The sequence below is a fragment of the Ceratotherium simum genome, chromosome 4 (genome assembly GCF_057802395.1).
Source record: "Ceratotherium simum simum isolate JZ-2026a chromosome 4, ASM5780239v1, whole genome shotgun sequence".
Classification (NCBI taxonomy): Eukaryota; Metazoa; Chordata; class Mammalia; order Perissodactyla; family Rhinocerotidae; genus Ceratotherium; species Ceratotherium simum.
The window spans coordinates 18,274,493-18,294,940 of record NC_141903.1 but is presented as its reverse complement, the minus strand read 5'-3'; the positions used below and the strand labels follow the sequence as shown (position 1 = coordinate 18,294,940).

At 40.8% G+C, this 20,448-nt stretch overlaps 1 protein-coding gene across 4 annotated transcripts in view; it reads right to left on the bottom strand.

Annotated features, from left to right (window-relative positions):
• Nucleotides 1-20,448, bottom strand: part of ATP10B (ATPase phospholipid transporting 10B (putative)) — a 300,183-nt gene that overhangs the window by 3,101 nt on the left and 276,634 nt on the right. For all 4 annotated transcript variants that reach the window (XM_087429455.1, XM_087429456.1, XM_087429457.1 and 1 more), the window contains 4 exons: nucleotides 15,464-15,664; nucleotides 13,906-13,986; nucleotides 12,437-12,541; nucleotides 4,738-4,925 (listed from right to left, as the gene is read on the bottom strand). In XM_087429455.1, the coding sequence (XP_087285581.1) occupies nucleotides 4,738-4,925; nucleotides 12,437-12,541; nucleotides 13,906-13,986; nucleotides 15,464-15,664 (575 nt within the window). The remainder of the gene's footprint in view (nucleotides 1-4,737; nucleotides 4,926-12,436; nucleotides 12,542-13,905; nucleotides 13,987-15,463; nucleotides 15,665-20,448) is intronic.

Below are 20,448 nucleotides of genomic sequence, written 5' to 3'. Positions count from 1 at the left end.
ACACATGGTGCTTTTGTTTCCTCCTGTGTACAGATGAGGAAACCGAGGCACCGAGAGATTCAGTGATTTGTCCAGAGCCACACAGTGATCAAGCTGTGGGCAGAACCAAGCACTCTGGATCCCGATGCTCTTCTCATCTCTCTCATACACAAGGCAGTCCATTCTATTTATAGGCTATTCTAATTTGGCAAATTTACTTGCTATGTAATGTTCAACCCTTCATAGAACTTAATTTTTAAGTAGTTTCTAAATACATATTCTTTTCTTGAATCCACGGGCCACGCTGACTTCACAGCATCACTGTATTATCACTATTTTCCAGGTGAAGAAACTGAGGCCCTAAGTGATGAAAGGTCTTTCAAGAAGTAAATAGATCTCCCTGATGGAACTCAGGGTTCTTTTCCCCATGAAAGCTGCATGTGGCCGAGTGGACTCTGGAATTGGGAATCTCTATCTGTGCCTAGAATCTTTTCCCCATTCCAAGTTTAGGAAGGGAAGGAGAAGATAAATAAATAAAACTATGTGATGTATGGAGAAAGCATACACCATCTTGTGATAATGGGCAACTCATATTCCCTTCTGGGTGTCAGTTTCTTTATTCAACAAGTAATTCTATTGGTCCAGAAGACATCTAAGATCTTTTCCAAAAATGATCATTTAAAAATTTTTATTTCTTAAGAATTGTGAGCAGAGAGGCTCCCATCCTTTCACTATGTCTAAAAGCTTCAGGGTGACCTCACAGTGAGTAAGGGTTTTCTGAAGACTGTAGCAGATCCCAAGGAATGAGATAAGCTTTCCTTATTCTTTCTCATTTCACCCAGGGAGGCAGTATACAGGTGGCCATGTATGTATTGCAGGAAAAACTTATTGCCTGGAAACTGGAATTTTCTCAGTTTACACTTTTCCCCCAAGCCATCCCTTTCCTTCTCCGTCCCTTTATTCAACAAATACTTGTTGTGTCCCTACAATGGGCCAGGCCCCAAGGGGGGATTAAGCTGTGACCAAGACAGACAGGCTTCTAGCTCTCATGTAGCCCATGAACAGAGTTCTAAGCAGAGGGAGCAATGAGGGTCAAAGACCTGATCTGGTGTGAGAGACCTTCCTAGAGGAAGAAACATTACAGCTGAGGACTGAGGGATGCATAGGAGGTAGCCAGGCAGGGAGGGCGTGAGAACCAATCTGGAGCACAATGGCTGAAGTGTGGATAGTGAGGACAAGAATGGGGAAATAGCACACAGAAGAGCTTGGAAGGGACAGAGCAGGCAAGGACTGTGGGCCACGTTTTGGTTTCGGTGCTTTATTGTAAAGGCCTTGGGAAGACCTTGGAGGGTTATAAACAGATGACATGATGACACTTTGACACAATGATAATGGATTAGGTTAAAACCCAATAGGAGACTATTGAACTAATTTAGGATGAAAGGATTATAACCCACCCATGGTGGTTGCTGTAGAAATGGAAATAGCAGATGGATTTGAGAAATATGTAGCAGACAGAACTGTCAGGTCTTGGTGATAGGCTCGATATGGGCATAAGGTGGTGGGCAGTATCAAGAATAACTCCCCCGGGTCTGCCTCGATCCTAAGTGGGTAACATTTGATGAAAGGGACTCGGGAAGAAACCCAGGTTTCTTGGATGGCAGTGGTGATAGAGGGTGGATCATGAATTAAATTGTCGGTCTCCTACTTTCCTCAGAGTCAGCATGCCCAGGGGAAGTGATGACTAGGTAGCAAGAAAGATGTATCTGGAATTCAGAAGAGAGATCTGCGCCAGGAATTTGTATTGGAGATTCATCTGTTAAAAATAATATTTAACTTCACAATAGTGGTTGCTGTATCTACAGAGAGAGTTAAAGTTAGAAGATGGGAGAAACTACGACCAAGGTTTGACGTACACCATGTGAAGGACATGAGCCAGCAACGGAAACAAAGGTGATCCAGGAGGAAAACAAAGAGACTGTGGGTTATCAAAGCCGAGGGAAAAGTGTCCAAGGACTGTTATCCTCCACTGTAGCTAATTAAGATGCTGCATTGTGTTTCAAGTTTGTGTTAGGTTCTTTTCTTTTATCTGTAAAATAATTTACTTGTTCCTAGTTTAAAAGAATCTGTACAGTTTTTATATACTGGTTGAATTAATTAGACCAAGATTAGTGAGTTCAAGGTTAGTGGGCTAATTATCACAAGCTTGGTGAGTGAAGTCAATCTCCATTATGATAAATACAGCTTACAACTTTACATGAACAAATACAGTTTTCTATGGCAAACATTCTATAATGTAGATTTCCATAAAAAACATTAATAGTTCCAAGGTTACAACTCAACAGTACTTGGAACTGTTAAAATAATCCTTTCACTATCAGAGGAAATCTCTTTGCCTTTCTTAGTAAACAGAAATTCAACTTTATGATGATAATATAGAATAAGCAAAGATTTAACTCATGCACTATGGTAACTAGCAGGTAAATATTTGCTAACTTTTCCCTTACTTGTCCCTCATCTGTTTAACAAGCTGTAATGTTGAGTGCTTATCTTTTCAAAGAAAAGTATCAATAGTCTTTTCGTGCTTTTCAATGATTCTCATCAAGTTGAGAGACTTTGGCTTCAAGTGTGTTTTCTAGCCAAGGGTAACACAAACAATACGGGGCTCATAATTTCCTATTTCCATATCCCAAATAAGAAACAGGACAGAGGAGCTTAGACCCTGGTCAGTGGTGATCAAAACCATGTTCAACCCCAAAAGTGTGGACAAAAATATTTAATCCATGTATTTGATGCCCTTTTCCAATGAGGGCGCAATCCTCATGGTCTCCCCAGGGTCCATCTTTCCAGGGGTGGGGTGGGAAATATGTCCTTTGAGGCTTGTGCTTCTTTTTGATTGCTTCCTACTCTTCACTCTTAGGGCCCTCTGTGAATACAGAGTACCCATAACACGGTCAAACTTATGTCTGAATCGTCTGCTAGATTGCGGGCTCCTTGACAGCAAGGATTCCGTTTTATTCATCTTCTGTTATTTTAGCATCCATTCCTCATTTCTCTCTGAGTGCAGCCTATGTGACAGGAACTGTGCTAGGTGTTGGTTGTATAATGATAAGGAGAACACCTTCTTTCCAGGAGTTAATGGTCAGACTAAGATAAACAGACAATTTATAATAAATGGGATAAAGGCAGTGACAGAGATACACCCCAGTGATGGGAACACACGCAAGAAGGGACCTGTTACAGCCTGAGGAAGGTGGGTGAAGAAGAGAAAGCCTTCTGGAATTGGTCATGCCTGAAACGACGTCAAAGCAGGAGGAGGTTTGGTAATGGGAAGGGCATTTCTAACAGAAGGAACGGTGTAAACAAAGGCAGGGAGGTGAGAGGGCATGGGGCCTTTAAGGAAGTACAAGAAGCTTGGTTGCGTGGAGCCCAAAGTTTGAGGGAAGGAGTGGAGAGATGAGGCTGCAGAGACCAGTAGGGGCCAAGCACGGAGGCCGTGGACACAGTGCATGCTTAGAACTCAACCAAAGTTTGTGGGGTTCACTGACTCCGATAGTATTTGTCACCTTGGTGTCTTCAGAGGTCAAGGTCTGAGGTGGCTTAGGAAAAAGAAATGGAGACCAAACTAGGGTAAGCAAGCTGCCAAACTTACTAAAGGAAGCAAAACCTGCTGATGCCTCTCTGCCTGATTTTGTATTAGAAGAAGTTCTGCACAATATTGCAATGGCCTGTTGAGTATAGTTTATAAAGTGGCTGAATCTCGATGTTCAGGGTGGTGAGATCCTGAGGATGGAGAGGGGCTAAGTCTTGCCTATGGGTACATGATTGTCAAGTTCCCAAACTTCTCTGACTAGACAGTATGGGCTGGAGAACAGAATGCTGGCCTCTGAGTTGGGAGAACCCAGCTCCACTGTGATTTGTGGTGGGCATGTGAACACATTCTGGTCCCTCTTGGGACTTGAGCTGTCCCTTGAGCAAGTGGGACTAGAAGCACAGCTCTGCCTAACTTCTAGGTGACTTTGCAAAAGCAAAATGAGTAGCTAGATAAGAGAGCATGTGTCAAGATTGAACTCCAAGGAAATGCAAGGCATTATTGTTGTTTTTCTGGAAGAGGCAAATGGCTGGAAATGTTAGAAATAGTCCGTGGGCATGAATGATTTATTTGGCTAATACACATTGTGTGTGTGTGTTTTAACAAATTTGAGTAATATTAAAAAGTTGGCTATTTCATGAAAAATTTGAATTCCTAGGAAAAATCGGAAGCTCTGAAATGCTAGACTTGATCTTTCCTGGTGGCAATGATAGGGTGAAGCTGGAAAGTTCTTTCTCCCAACGTCAATGTCTGTCCTTTACCTGGTTTTCTGTAGTTGCTTACCTGTCGTTGCAGGCATTTGAGTGTGAGACTCCTGGGCTAATAAATAAAGGACCAGAGAGCTTTCCAAAATGATTCTCTATACACAAGGAGGGAATCATTGCCTTTGTAAGGCAGGAGGGTAGGAATTATTACTCCCATTTTATAGATGTCACAACTGAGGCCACACCAGTTTGGGGGACTTCGCTACTCTGTGGCTGACCTGGGACCAGAGCCCATGTTTTTTGCCTCCTAGTTCATTGTTCTTTCTGTCCTAGCACCCTATCTTTGAAACAATAGCCTCAAGGATCCCAGGAGGAGTCAAACTCTTGACCCTGGGATTATGAACATGGCTTATTAAGGGGAGACTGGTAGTTCTGGGAAGAAAACAGCTCCCACGCTCAAACCTTGGGAGAAGAGCGACGGCCGGTGTGAGGAAGCAGATGAGGTAGAAAGTGGGGTCTGAGAGCTGGCGCTCCATCACCCAGTAAGGATTGGTGGGGCTGTTGCAGGTGAGGCAGGTGGCATTGTACACTAGGGATACCACAAAGTACATCAGGAAGCTGCCTATGAGAACAAGCCCGTGGATGACGGTCTGTGGAAGGAAAGAAGAAATCAACACTGTTGAACGTTTAGATTAGGGGGCAGTGCAATCACACTGCTAGGGTAACTTTGTTTTAAACTTCTTTTTTTGGAAATGCAACACACATTTGAAACATTAAAAAAAGTGTGCAGTTTAATGGCTCATAATAAAGCAAACACTCATGTTGCTACCACCCAGAATTTGAACACACATACCCCAAGAACTCCTAAATCTTCTGTCTCATCCTTGCCTGGTGATAATTTCCCAGCTATCCTTTGTAGTTTTATGCTTTCCTATATAGCCTGTTTTGAAATGTTAGAAAAATAGATCACCTTTTGTGTGATTTTTCTTTTTTCCCCTCAATATTATGTTTGTGTGATGAATGCATTTTTTTCCGTACGTGGCTGTAGTTTATCCATTTGCAAAGCAGTGTAGTGTTCTGTTGTCTGATCTTTTACCCTGCTTGTTTGTGCTTCTTTTTCCCCAGTTTTTTTTAAACTCTATTTGTAGTGGGGCATCTCATGCCTTTTTTCTTTTTTGCAGGGAAAGATTCGCCCTGAGCTAACATATGTTGTCAATCTTCCTCTTTGTGTTTTTTTTCCTCCCTAAAGCCCCAGTGCATGGTTGTATATCTAGTTGTAAGTCTTTCCAGTTCTTCTATCTGAGCCACCACCACAGCATGTCAACTTACAGATAGGTGGTGTGGTTCCATGACCGGGAAACGCTGGCCGCTGAAGCGGTGAGAGCGCCAAACTTGAACCACTAGGCCATCAGGGCTGGCTCTTTTTCCCCCATTCTTGTCCTCTTTTAAACTTACTGACTATTTTGTATAGTTTCATTTTTTCCCTTTACTAGTTTGAAAGTTATACACTCCATTTCTATTCTTTAAGTGATTACTCAATAAATGACAATAATCTTACCACAGACTAAAGTTTATAACTACTTTTTCCTCCTCCTGAGTTATACAAGGGCTTTACAGCACTTTAACTCTGTTTACCTTTCTCCTGACTTATTGCTACTGCATATTTTAAGTCCATTATCTTTTTAAAGCACATATAAGTCATTATAGTTTAATATGGTCAATATTCATCAAGATTTACTTCTACTTTCTATGTTTACCACTTTTTATGCCTTCATTTCCTCTTGCATCTTGGACCTTCCATCTGATATTTCTTTCCTTTTGCTTTAAGTATATCCTTTAGCATTTCCTTTAGTGGGAGTCTGCTGGTGATATATTCTCTGATGCTTTATTCCATTCTCTTTCTTGAAAGATATTTTCGATGGATATAGAATTCTTGTTTGGCAGTTATTTTCTTTCAGTATATTTAAGCTAGCATTCCACTGTCTTCTGGCTTCTGTCATTGCTATTGAGAAGTTAGCAACTCTTTACCTGTTGTTCCTTAGAAGGAATTCTTTCTCTCTTAAAATCTGGCTGCTTTTCATTTTTATATTGTCTTTAGTGGTCTATAGTTTCCTTATGATAAGTGTGGATTTCTTTTATTTATCTTGAGTTTTGCAAAGCTTTTTGAATCTGTGGATTGATATCTTTCATCACTTCTGCAAAGTTCATCACTTCTGCAAAATTCTGAAGTCACTATCTTTTCAAATACTGCCTCTGTCTCATTTTTCTCTCTCCTTTCCTTCTGAGATGCTGATCAAACGTATATTAGACCTTTTCAGATACCACTCTATCTTCTGTATATTTAATATCTCTTCCATAATTTTCATTATTTTTCCCCTGTTTTATATTCTGGATAATTTCTTTTGACCAATTCACTAACTCTCCCCTTTAGCTGTGTTTAATTTGCTGTTAAGCCAGCCATTGAAACTTAAATTATAGTTATTGTATTTTTTTAATTTCTAAATATCTTATGTGATCTCTTTTCAAATATGTTGGGCTGCTTTGTATAGTTTGCAAACCCCCGCAGATATTTTAAAGCTTATTCTTCTTTAGAAAAATCTTTTCTATAATTTATATTTGATAATACCAACACCTGAAATATTTTTCTGATTTTATTTTTTTGACCCTCACTAATGGCTTCTTGTTTCCTTGAGAGCTTGATTATTTTTGAATATGTGATGCTTATTTCCCTTGGAAAGTTAATAGGGACAATTTGAGGCTTACGATGAGATACCTTTCCCTAGAGAGGGTGTGTGTGTGTGTGTATTTATTTTGCAATAATAATAGGCCTTGGCCACTCTCAGTCCTGAGTCATTTTAAACTGAATTCATAGATCAAAGTTTGGCTCACCCAGGTGATACAAACCTGGGCTGCAAATCTGGATGAGGCCAGCACACGGTCTATGTCCCAGGACAGGTCCTTGATACTGATTCTCCCTGCTCAGTTCAGCACGGTGGGAACAATCCTTTCAGTCCCTGCTGGGGCAGGTGTACAGGCCAGTGCACTTTTGGGTGGTGTAGCCCTTGGGGTCCTAATTTAATGTAGTATCTTATTAGACTCCCACCATGGGTGTGTGGGTTTTGATTTCTGAACCTTTTGCTCAGTCAAGTCTGCCAAAAACAAAGCTCACTTTGGGCAGGGTTGCAAACACCCTCAAGAAAACAGAGGCTTTGGCTCAGCTTGTTTCTCTAGAATTCCCCTTTCCCAGAGGTTTTTTTTCTTTCCTATATGCTTTTAAGGAGTGCTTTTTTTTTTTTTTTTGTAAATTATTCATTATTTTTAGTTGTTTTCAGTGGGAAAGGTGATCTGAAAAATCGAGACCCTGTTCCTGGAGAAGAAAGCAGTTAGCTAATTTTTTCAATTGCTTTGGTGGGGACTGTGAAAACTGACACAGTTATTAAAATTCATGTTAGATTTCTACCCAGGGAAGACATAGACTTTCCCCATGCTTCAAGCACTTTCAAAAGGGAAATATATTTTTCATAATGATTCTAGTAGCTGACTCCTTTCCCAAGAGCAACAGAAATCACCAGTAACTAACTGGGATACCTGGTCTAGAGAAGCATTAGGTGGTTTAAAAATGCTGGATGGTGAGTGAAAGGAACAACTCCCCTCTTTCAAAGCAGTTGGATGCAGTGCTTTGAGAAAGTGGGCCGAGCGACCAATCAGAGGATACAGAATCTTTAGTCTCATCACCCATTTAATACACAATCGAGGCCTGATTATACTTTGCAGGGCATTTTGAAAGGTCAAAAAAAAAATCTAATGGTTAAGAGGGTCATAGAGAGCAGAGTTCCTCTTGGGAAATATCTTGGGCTAGTTTTTTAAAAGTGTAATTAAATGATTATGAAATATTTCAAGCATACAGACAACAAACCTCATGTACTCAACATCCAGCTTTATCAATTTTAACCTTATATCATATTTGCCTCAGATTTTTATTAAAAGATTAAATCTTACAGATACAGTTAAAACACCCATATATCCCTTGCAAATCCCTTCTCTTTAATCTCAAACAAAATTCAGTGTTCATCATTCTTATGCGTATTTTATTCATACATGTTTCTGTATCCATGTTTACAGTTGCTTTTTTACTTTACCATGCATATGTATCCTTTTGTAACTTTTTTTTCACTAGACATTATGCTTTGGTGTCTTATCTGTGTTGATAGACACAGCTCTAGTTTATTCATTTTAACTGTTCTATTGCTTGACTATGCCACATTTATTTATTTGTCTGTGGATGAACATTTAGGCACTTTCCAATTATTTTTTCTATTAAGAACTATACTATAACAAACATTCTTGTACATGCCTCTGTACATACACGTGTAAGAGTATTTCCAGGGTGCATACTTAGAAGTGGACTGGTGTCATAGCATACGAGTACTTAAACTCCTCTAGCTATTTTCAAATTGCTCTCCAGATGGTGGTATTGGTTTACAGTCTACTAACAGGATATGAAAGTTCCTTGCTTGGGCTTTATTATCTTTAATACACTGCTGAGTTGATTTGCCAATAATTTATTTAGAATTTTTATATCTATGTTCATTTAGTGAGATTAGTCTATAATTTTCTTTTCTTGAAACGTCCATGCCCATTTTGGTATCAGAATTATTCTAGCCATGAAAAATGAATTGCCTATCTTTTCTACTTTTCTAATCTGTGAAAAAATTGGTATAAGATAGGGATTATTTGTCCCTTATAAATTTGGTCAACTCACCTTTTTAATCTTCTGGGTTTGTGTCTTTGAGGACAGGGTTACCAATTCAATTTCTTTAATGGTGATTGGTTTATTCAGGTTTGGTGAATGACCTTGACTATTTTTTGGTAAAGTTTACATTTAAAGAAATTATGAACTGGCTTAAATTTTCAAAAAATATTAAAAAAAATTGATTATATCTATAATTAATCTTTTTCATTCCTAGTATTGTTTTTATGGTTTCTATTTTTGTGTCTTCTCCTGGATCAGTTTTGCCAGAGATTAGTTTCTGTTGTTTCCTTGATTTTTCTCTTATCTTTTTTCTTTTCTTTTCTTCTATTTTCCTTAGGTTTACATGGTAACTTTTTTAAGTTCTTCAGAGTTGAATTCTTAACTTGTTTTTCATCTTTTTGTTTTTAATAATAAAAGCTTTAGCTGCATCCTACAAGTTTGTATATGTAGTATTTTTATAGTCATTCAGCAATAAGTATAATTTCCATCATGATTTACTCTTGATTTCATGAGTTATTTAGAAGCGTGTTTTGAAATTTCCAAGCATGTTATGTTTGTTTTGCTATCTTTTTATTGCTCGTTTTTAATCTAAATGTATTGTTGTCAGAAAACATGCTCTTTATGACACTGATTCTTCCAAATTCTTTTGTGATTCAGAATTTGGTCTTTTTAATTTTTGGTATATGGTTTGTGTGTGTTTGAAAAGATGCATGTATGCTATTTGGAGCAGGATTTTATATATTAGATATAATTATAGTAGATCAAATGCGATAATTTATTCAAAGCTTCTCTATCCTTTCTATTTGATCTCTATCTGTTTCTGATAGAGTTGTATAAAAATCTCACATTATAATTGTAAATTTGTCCATTTCTTCTTATATTTGCTAGATAAAATCTGACCTGATAATTTTTGCTCTTAATAGGTGAATTAAATCCATTTACATTTACTATGAGTACTGATATATTTGGATTTATTTTGAACCTCTTATTTTGTATTTTTTGTTTGCCATCATTTTTTTTGCTCTTTTCATCTTCCCTATATGCTGCAGAATAGATAGTTTCCTATATTCCTCTTAAGTCTGTAAGATATTATTCTTAACTATTGAGATACCTTAAGTTTTAAGAGACACTAAATAAATGTGGACTTTTATAAAAAAATTTATAGTTAAATGTGTTCATGATGAAAGCTTCAGCATAAATTAATTACCTATTCAACAGCCCTTCTTTACCATTATGTTGTTTCTTATAGTTTTAACTTTTAGGTTTCTTCTTTTAGCAAGGGTCTATGGGTGATAAACCTTACAGAGTTTGTCTGAAAATGTCATTTATTTTGCCCTAGCCTTAAGTAATAGTGTAACTGTTATTTCCCCTCAGGTCTTTGAAGATAATTACTCCATTGTTCTCTGGCTTCTATTGTTTGTCAGTTTAACTGCTGTTCCTTTTCAAGTAATTTGTTCATAGTCTCTGATAGACTTTAGGATTGTCTCTTTGTCTTTTACCATGCACAGCTTCACTATGATGTATCCAGGCCATACATCCAGATTTATTTTGGGTAATTTTCATTCTCATTGATTACCTCTTCATCTATTGCTTCTCTACCATTCTTTCCTTTTTCTTCTTCTATGACTCCTATTACATGGATGCTGAAGCCATTTAGTCTAGCCACCATTCCTCTTAACTACTTTTCCACATTTGTGTAGCATTCTGGACAAGTTCCCAATACTACCTTCCAATGTGGTAGTTGACTTTTTGCCCATGTCAATCTAGAGTGGATCCTACAAATTGCATTTTTAAGTTTAATAACAAAATTTTTCATTTTCAAGAGTTCTAAACGTTTCCTTAGCTTGGCTCAGGTCCTAGTGTTCAAGTTGTATCTCTGACTCTTGCCCACCTTCCTCTATTCTGATAAAACAGCTTCTGATAAAACGGTAACTCTAAATAACTTGTCATTGTCATCTTTTCTTCAGCTTTCTTTCTTGAGTGGGAGACCTCCAGCCCAGACCTGGGACCCAGCAGTAAATGGGGCTCCAGTCTTCCCTACCCCACAGGAGCTGGACTCCCCACTGCCATGGTCTGTCTCCTGTCCTGGATTCCAGAAAGCCTTCAGTTTGAGCCTGTCCAGTACCTTCCCCTCCCCCACACTATTGTGTTTCAGCCTCTTCTGGTGCTGGTGGTTCTTGAAGAAATTCATCCTGTATTTAAGCTTAGCTACGCCTTTCGGGTTTTATCACTTTGTTCTATCTGTCATCAGCATGATTTAGAGCAGAAGGGGTTTTCAAAATGGGAACTCTGTGATCTGGAAGTTCCCTTGGACGGCGCTTATCAGCCACTGCCCAGCATGTCAGGGCCTGGTCTAGCTTGTGGGGGAGTGGTGGGGAGGAAGTTCCATTGCACAATGTAGGGAACACAGTGAAACTACTTGGGGCAGTTTTTAAATTTTTTAATACATATGCTTTCTAAAAGAGCCATTTCAGCTTGGCTAAGGACAAATCTTTCTGTAAAGTGGTTTCCCTGCACCATTCAATCTTACCTCCTCACACTATTAGCATAGGAGTTAAAAGGTCAAGAATCAGACTGCCAGGGTTCATAGTTGCTTCTATCTTGAACTGCTTGGGGAAAGTTTCTTGTACCTTTTTTGATATCTATAAAATGGGAATAAAAAAACACCTAACACATGCATATATTGCAAAATGATTACTACAATAAGTTTAGTTAACATTCATCACTTCACAATATATGTAAGTCAAGTCATTATGCTGTATACCTTAAACTTATACAGGGCTGTATGTCAGTTATATCTCCATAAAACTGAAAAAAAAACCAAAAAACAAAAATACCCCCACCTAACACAAAGGGCTCTAGAAGGTTAAATGAGATAATACATTAAATCATGTAGATAGGTACCTTAATTTTAAGCTCTTTGTTTTTATAATTATCATTGACTTCAAGAATTTAATGAGAAAGCTGGCATTGCCTTTTTTAGATACTAAAAGGTAATATTTGGACATGCTTGAGATGTGCTTACATGGAGGCAGTCTTCTAAACTTTTACCCCAAAATTAAATGGGGAACATACCTCCCTAACACAGCCTTGAGTACAGTCAGTCTAATGTTTTTATTGTCCCTGAAACACCTCTAATTTTTTGTCAAAAATATCTATTTTTGGAACAAATTGTCTTATTGTTTTATATGTCTTACTTTTATCATTCTGACTAGATGATGAGTAAGTTGAAGCCAGGAATTTTATCTTCTATGCCTCTTTCATCCCCACAAAAGTGGGACACAGGTAGGAGTTCAGTACGTATTTATCAAGTAGATCAACAATAGAGAGTGAAACAACTCAGACATCTGGATGTGGGCAATGGACAGGAACACAACTTTTAGGCCAAAGGGGCTCTGAGGTGCTTACCCAGGTCTTCATTTCCATCGCTTGGTGCAAAAGGATTGTGGCGAGGGAGATGGTGTTGATGGGTGTTCCAAAGGTAAAGACGTCGATATCAGAGTCCTTGTAGGTCTGCAGAGGAGGAACAAACAGGCACTGTGAGATGTGCCCAGGGACTCAAGGCCTTGGCTTTGACAGAGTGATTATAAAGCATCAGTGAAGGCAGGGGTCAGGGAGGAGAAGGAACAGGGAGAAGCTTTCCATCCAGCTGTCATCCATGTGGAACTGCCCCAAGGAACAGACAAGATGAGGAGTGAGTTGACAGGGTGAACTTCTTTAGAAATGCATTTGCAGAGGAAGCCATGATGCGTATTCCAGAATATTGTGGAATGAATGAACAAAGAATTTATTGAGCACCCACTAAGCACAATGCCAATTGCTGAAGATACTTCTGTGTCCACCTTCAAAGAGTTTACAGTTTACTAGGCAGGGCACATGTACAACTTCAGGGGGTAAGTCTTATAATGGAGGCAAGTACAAGGCCCCCTGGGAGTACAGAAGAGGGGCTATATCAGCTGAGACCATAATAAGAGGAGTTAATCTCTTGAAAAAAGAAAGGAAAGGCAGACCAAGCAAAGGCCAGAACTGAGGGTGAAAAGTCCAAATGGTCCTAGATGGCAGGTCAGTTGAGCACATCGTAGGGACTAAAGATGAAGCTGGAAAGGCAAGCAGAGGCCTGGGCGGGGAGGGTATTATAAGCCAGGATATTCAAACAAAGCACAAAATGCTGCTTCCTTGACACCCATCTTGTTGCTAATTGCAAAAGAACATGAGCCCAGAGGCCAAGTAGACGCCACTGTTTACCTGGTAGCAATTATCCCACATCCTAGTTCCCTGTCCAGGAAGAATACAGATATCCTTTGCTATCTAAATTCTTACTCTTTAAACTGGGGGACCAACTGGAGATGGGGCCGGTATCCCTTGTTATCTGTATTCTTGCTTTTGTTTCAGATAATGTAGTATCCCTTACTATCAGAACTTGCTGCCTGAATGCTTGCTGCCTGGACCTTAGAAGCACAAATCTAAATATAAATTAAGGGTTGAAAATTCAAATACCTTCACTGCTCAAGTAAGAAAGAGCAAATGAGTGAAGAAGGCAAGGTATAAGACAAAAGGGAGCAGTGGGGACTGTGGCAAACTGGAGACTATGCACCCTATCTAAACAGGGCTGTGAGTCAACTCTGGATTTTTGCCATGCGGGAAAAATGACCTTGTGTAATGATAGCTTTCAGTTTTTCAAAAGCTGGCAGAAATTAAGACGTTTTAGTCAAGTGTTCTGACTTTCCAAATACCCTGGTTTGGATGTAGTCTGTAGGCTACTTGTTTGGAGCCTCTGCTCTGGTGTCCAGAAAGACACTACTAGTTTTGGACTTCATTTAAACAAGAGCAATTCTACTCTGGGATTTGTATGGTTAGAATGGGACCATATAACCTACCAGGTAAGGAATAAAGAAACAGATGAGGCTCTGGTAGAACGCATCTGCCATGGAAATCCAGAAAGTCAGCATGTTATAGCACTGCGAGGAAAGAACACAACAGTTACTACCATCAAAGCAAACCTCTACTCTTTGCAAGCAACTTTCTCGTGCTGAGCTGGAGCAGACAATATGGCACTGACAATGCCTCTTATGAATGATTAAGAGCATGGACCTGGGGGTGACAGACCTCAGTTCAAGTCCCAGCTCTGTCACTAACTGTGAAAGTCACTAAATTGCTTGGAGAATTGGTTCTTATTCCATAAAAAGTGAATAAAAACAAGACCAACTATTTTCTTGGGTTTTCAGAGGTCTACATGAAACTGTGCTTTAGTACATAGTTATTGCTCAGTTATTAATGACTATCATTCATTGGCACATTGCTAGTGCTAATATGAACTTGGTAAGTCTAGGGATTCTAGGGTTTCTGAATAGCATCTAAAAGGGAGCTCTCAATCACAGCCCAGGATCCCAGGTTCCCAACAGAAGAGCTCAGTGGCTTCAGGGACAAGCCTTCCCATTTTGTGCCTCACTCTTCCTGCCTTCCCTGGGAAAAGTGAAACCATTTACAGTTTATGTTATTGCTATGTTAACTTTTAATGTTAGATACTCAAGGAATGCATGATGCAGCCAGCTTGTCTATGGGAAGGGGACACTTAGAAGGGTCCAGGATGCACATGTGCCATGGCTCCCTCGCCTGAAGTGCTGGAGACTGCGTTGCTCTCCTCCAGTCTTTGGGTCAGGATTGGGCGGTTGTTTGGCTGTCCACAAAATATCACCAGCTCTCAAATACCACATCTGGCTTTGCCCTCCTTTCCCCTAGGTGCAAAGGTACTCTCAGGCATTTCGATTTCCCTTTTCACCAGAGCTCCTCCTTTGAGGCAGTCGGGGTCCCTCTCTGTCTTCTCCATCCAACCTCCTAGCCTGTGTCTGTGCAAGTCTGACCACCTGGAGTTCCCGCTATCTGACTTCTCCAAATCATTCAGGGTGCCAGTGTGGCCTCTCTGTGCCTTCTAAGAAACCATCCTGATGGCTTCTTGGGCCTCCTTTAGTCTACTTGATACCAGGAAGTTCTAGACCATGTGTAATCTTGAGTTTTAAGTTTTGCCTTCGCCGACATGAAGTAGAAGGCCTCATTTTTCAACGCCTCACCCAGTTATGAGCAAACGAGCTTTCATCTCAGGGGCTCCCAAACCAAGCTTCGGGGGCTCCTGTCGAAAGCCTGGAGAGATGAGCCAGACAAGGGGGATCTTTCTGCGTGCCCTCCCCCCGTCCAACTAGGGCAGTCCCATATTAATGTGTGATATAATTAAGAAATAACTAAAAAGAAAAATACGCACTGGTCTGGTCCATCACCCTCAACAACAAACGAGAAACAGGCCAGCAACAGGGAGCCGAGTTCCTCGGTCACGTGGGAGGTGAGTGGCAGAGTGGTGACCAGAACACGGGACCCCCAGCCCAGCGCTCTTTCTCTGACACCTCCAGGGAGGAGTTGCAGGTCAGGGGGGAAGCTGCTCACCTCGGAGTTCTGGCCACGCTTGTACAGCTCAGGCAACGCCAGGAGAGTTTCTGCAGAGACGTCCTTATCAAGGACTCCGAAGACGAGAGGAGGCAAGGAGGTGAAGAAGAGATTGAAGAATATCATCTGCCAGTAGTCAATCATGGTGGAGCCAGAGAAACCGCAGAAGAACTGGTACCAGAAGAGCAGGTTGACATAGCACTGCAGGCAGAGAGCGTGGCCTCGTGAGTGCGGACCCGCGGGCAGCTGGTCCTCCACCGCTGCTCAGGAGCTCCCACAAGCCACCCGCGCTGGCCTGGAGCTTCCATTTCCCCATTTGTGACAGGCAGGATGTGTAAGGTTTGGAAAGAACTCGAACCCTTGGGGCAGCAGCTGCTGCTGCGATTACTACTAACTATTACTACTAACTATTGAGGACTTGAAGGGAACCCCACCAGCTTGCTAAGGTAGTGTACTGTGGTGGGTAAGAGCACAGGTTTTGGAGGCAGAGAAGCCTGGTTTTGAATCCCCATTTCTGTCATTTACTAGCTGTGTTACCTTGGGCAAATTGCTTCACCTTTCTGAACATCATCTTGGCATCTTTTAGATGAGAATAGAAGCACCTAGACCATGGCACGTGACACATAAGAGGCAGTGGCTATTATTAGTAGTGTGGTAAGAGAAAGGGATGTTCTCGAGGAAGGGATGACAGAAAGACTGGACCGCGGGCAGGAAGCCTGGTGGGAAGATGACTTCATGAGAAGGTTTGCCTCACAATACTTCCCTAAAGGTCATGCAACTCAGAAGGGTGAATAAGAAATCTGCCTAAATGTGCTTTATGTCTTCTAAAGCTCTTTCCCACTCAAGGCCTCCCCACCTGAGATGGGCTGGGTCACTGTTATTGTCTACCATATTGTGATGTAGTTTGGTGACTTGACCAAGGTCACTTAAGCAGCTGGGTCTGGAGTAAGGACTAGAACTTCTCAGCTCTGTGTGGCTGAGGCACAGAGAGGGGTAGGGTAGTGTAAGAAATCATTCAGCAGGTTTGTGTTCAAGTTAGCAATCTCATTCCCTAACTACTGAGCCAGTGTTATTTTGAAGAGGCTATTTACTATTGTAATAACAGTAATATGAACATGTTAATATTAGTATTAGTAGTAACAGAAATATTTATTATTTGAGCTTCTATTTGTGCCAGGTGTATGATGTGTATCATAGGATCAGTATATTAGTATATAGTACCTTATTAGATGTGCAATATACATTATAATTTGTCCTAACAATCTTGCAAGATTAATATTATTGCTAATATAATAGTATATTTGTGTGTTGTTATATTAATATGCTACATATTGATAATAATAATATTAGCCCCACTCTACAGACAAGGAATCTGAGGCTCTGAGATACTCGGTTACCCCTTGCTCACGTTCAGAGCTAGAAAGTGGTACAACCAGCATCTGAGTTTTCAAAGCTCTTTCTCTTTGACCATCCCCCAACCTTTCTCAGTCCCATCTTTGGATTACAAAATAACGATGCTGACCAAGATTCTTCCAGCCAATGAGCTCCGTCCTTTAGCTTTTCTTCCCACATGACTAGTGGGAAGTTTCGTGGCTCTGAAAGAGATCCCAGTGCTCTGAGAATCCTAGACCTTGCATTTCTCTGTCCCAAAGCTGGGCTCCCCTCTATTGGTCACCTCCTTCTGTTACAGTCCCGTGATGCTGCGAGGGCTCTTCTCCTGTGAGTTTTGGTGAAGTTATTTCTCAGAGGAGGGGATTTAGAAGGGAAGGGGCTTAGTCTGTTTACTGTGTTGCAGGTAGGTTTGACATACCCTACAGGCAGACTTTGAGTCCCCAGATTAACATCAACCACTTGTGCACTTGACATGGTGGGTTTGAGAAGAACCAAAGTATGGAAAAGTCTCTTTGATACTAGTGTTCAGCAAATGTATGAGGCTTCGACTTCTCTGCATGTGTTTTTTCTTTTTTTTTTGGCCTTTTGAGCACCTTGCCTTGCTTCTCCCTCTGCAGGTAGATGGGTAAGACAATAACTCTTATCTCCATTTACACATAGGCAGCTTGAGTGGCTCAGATGGGCTAAGCGACTACACCAAAGTCCCTCGGCCAGTTGGGCTTGGAACTGTGACCTGAGGTTGTAGAATCCTAGGATGACAAAGCTGGAAATGATGTCATCTCTTCCAATCTCGTCATCTTACAGATGAGGCCAATAATATCAACAATAGCGATAATAATAGCAACAAAGACTCATACAGCCCTTACTCTGTGCCAAGCTCTGTTCTGACCCATTCAATCCCCCTAACAGCGCTCTAAGGCAGTCACTATTATCCCTATTATACAACTGAGGAAACTGAGCCTCCGAGAGGTCAAATCACTGGGCTGGGATTGTAGAAGTAGTAAGTAGCGAAGGGGGGTTTCAAACCCAGACGTTCTGGCTCAGAGTCCACCCTTGTCATATGTGGGAAGTGGATGCACTTGTTAAAGTGAATTCAAGATCTGAGACTACAGCTCAGTCTCAAGCACTCCAGTGAGAGTCCTTTATCCCACACCAGGAAAGGCCGGTAGGTTCCACCCTAGGGTGCTGTATGGGGAAGGTGCTGCACACAGAATGCTGTGACTGGCAGTTTCTGCCATGGGTGCTGGAGGGAGCAGGGCAGCATGTTTGCCAGCCATAGGCCATCCTCTAATATATCACAATGTAGATCTGGCCCCTCTCACTCCAAGCCGGAATGTCTCCAGACTGTGAGCATCCACTTTGTCTCACCAAATTGCAGCTTTTATATTGTCATCACCTAGTTCAATCTGGACAAATTAAGCATTTACTGTATACCGGGTGCTGTTCTAAGCACCTCACACATATTAACTCATATATACACACAATAACCCTGAGAGTTAGGTGGTATCCCCATTTTACAGATGAAGAGACTGAGACACAGAGAGCTTATATATGTTACTTAAGGCCACACTGCTGTTAAGTAGCAGAGTGAGACTGGGATTTGAGCCCAGTCTGACTCTAGCACATATGCTCTTAACCCCTATATTACACTTAGCTATCATAGTTATATACATATGTAAAGTTCTTAGCACAGTGTCTGGTACAGGGTAGGTTCTCTATAAGTGGTGGTGGATGTTAATGTTAGTAATACTATGCCAAACAGTATCAAGCAGTACTAAGCACCAAGGGAACAGTACAGGAACCAGGGGTGGTGTGGAGAACTCTGGTGAACTGGGCGTTGGAGAACCATCATTTATTGAGCTCTTTGCCCTACCTGACACACAGCAGCAGTATCAAAGGGCTTTATCAACGCCCTAGTTAAAGCAATAAAATGCTATATGCTTGGATATCATTGTCTCAGTTTCCCATTGAGATGTCTTTATAACTTAATATTGATTTTTATTAAGGGTTGTTAGAAAAAAAAGGGTGACTATGTAGAGGTTAATTCTCATTTCCTACAAAAATGCCATTGAAGACAAGTTCCTGAAAATTTTTGTGTGACATTTTTCTAATTGCTTGACAAACTGAGCTCTGAATTTAGAGCAAAGAGGAAGTCTTTCTCCTGGAGAACTGGTCTGCTTGTTTTAACCAGACATTTAATACTCAGCGTCTTATCTCAGGTTCCTGGTGCATAACCTCTTCCCTCTCTATGGTTCCTGATCTAAACCCTTATATTTCCTTTATAACTTCCCTATTGCCTGCGTGTTTTTACTGTATGTCACTTACACTTCTTTTTGGAATTAGATACAATCTGTGCTATAAAATTTTAAATAAATTGCTGGAAATACTTCCCTAAAGGACTCAAATTACTGACCCTCCCTTTCTCAGCAGGGAAACTGGTTAGCTCATAGCTCTATCTCCTCTTCTTTCAGGTCATAGCTTCCATCTTATTTTCTTCCTGGTTGATTAGGTTGAGTCTCCTGGTGATATGTCCATAGTATTCCAACCTTCCTATAGGGAGATGTGCCATAGGAAATTCTTTTTAAATTTTAAGTTTTTTCCCTTTACTAGTGCTTGTCAGTCTTTAAGGTTCATATGAATCACCTGGGGGGCGGGCTCTTACAAAAAATGCAGATTCTGAGTTAGTAGGCCTAGGGTACAGCCTGAGGATCTGAATTTTGAACTAGCTTCTAGGTGATGCTCATGCTGCTAGTCCAAGAACCACATTTTGAGAAGATTTATTGAGACCAGGAGATGACAAACTATATCCTGCAGGCTAAATCCAGCCATAAATAAGGTTTCACTGGCACACAGCCACACTGATTCATTTGCATGTCGTCTATAGCTGCTGTCATGTTGCCACAGCAGAGTCGAGCAGGTGTGACAGAGGCTGTGTGGCCCACAGAACTGAAAATATTTATTATCTGGCCCTTTGCAGAATAAGTTTGCTGATCCCTGATTTAGACTGTAAGCCTCTTGAGGGCAGGGACCACGTCCATCTAGATCTCTGCTCTATACCCAGTTCCTGATAATGTTTCCTACATAGCAGATATTCAATAATGATTTAAATAAATGAAGTAAATCTAAGTTATTCTATTGTCCTAACACTCATCCTGGAGTTTTGACATTAAGGAGTGTTTCCTTCCTCCACCAGCCCCATTAGGACCTCGCTTATTTCCTCTTGCTCTGCCTGGCTGGAATCTTTGCGCCTCGGAGGGAGCGCACGGAACCCAGCGATGGCATCGCTGAGATCGGGTGCCTGCCTTTCCTCCCAAGAAGCTACAGTCAATAATTAATTCATTGTTCAAATTTCAGAGCAGGCAGGGTTTTAATCCCGTCTGAAATTGGTTTCGGATGTGGAAGTCATAGTTCTCCACCCTCTAATTGCAATGGGGAGATAATGCAGCATCAGTATCGCAATTTCAAGCGCAGCATCGGCCTGGAAATAAATATCATTTAAGCTTTAAAAGCACGGCTGGCTGGAAACATTTCCTTTTCTATTTCACAAATTTAATTCAGAGAAGAGGGTGTGCTTATGCAAAAGAACAATTCCT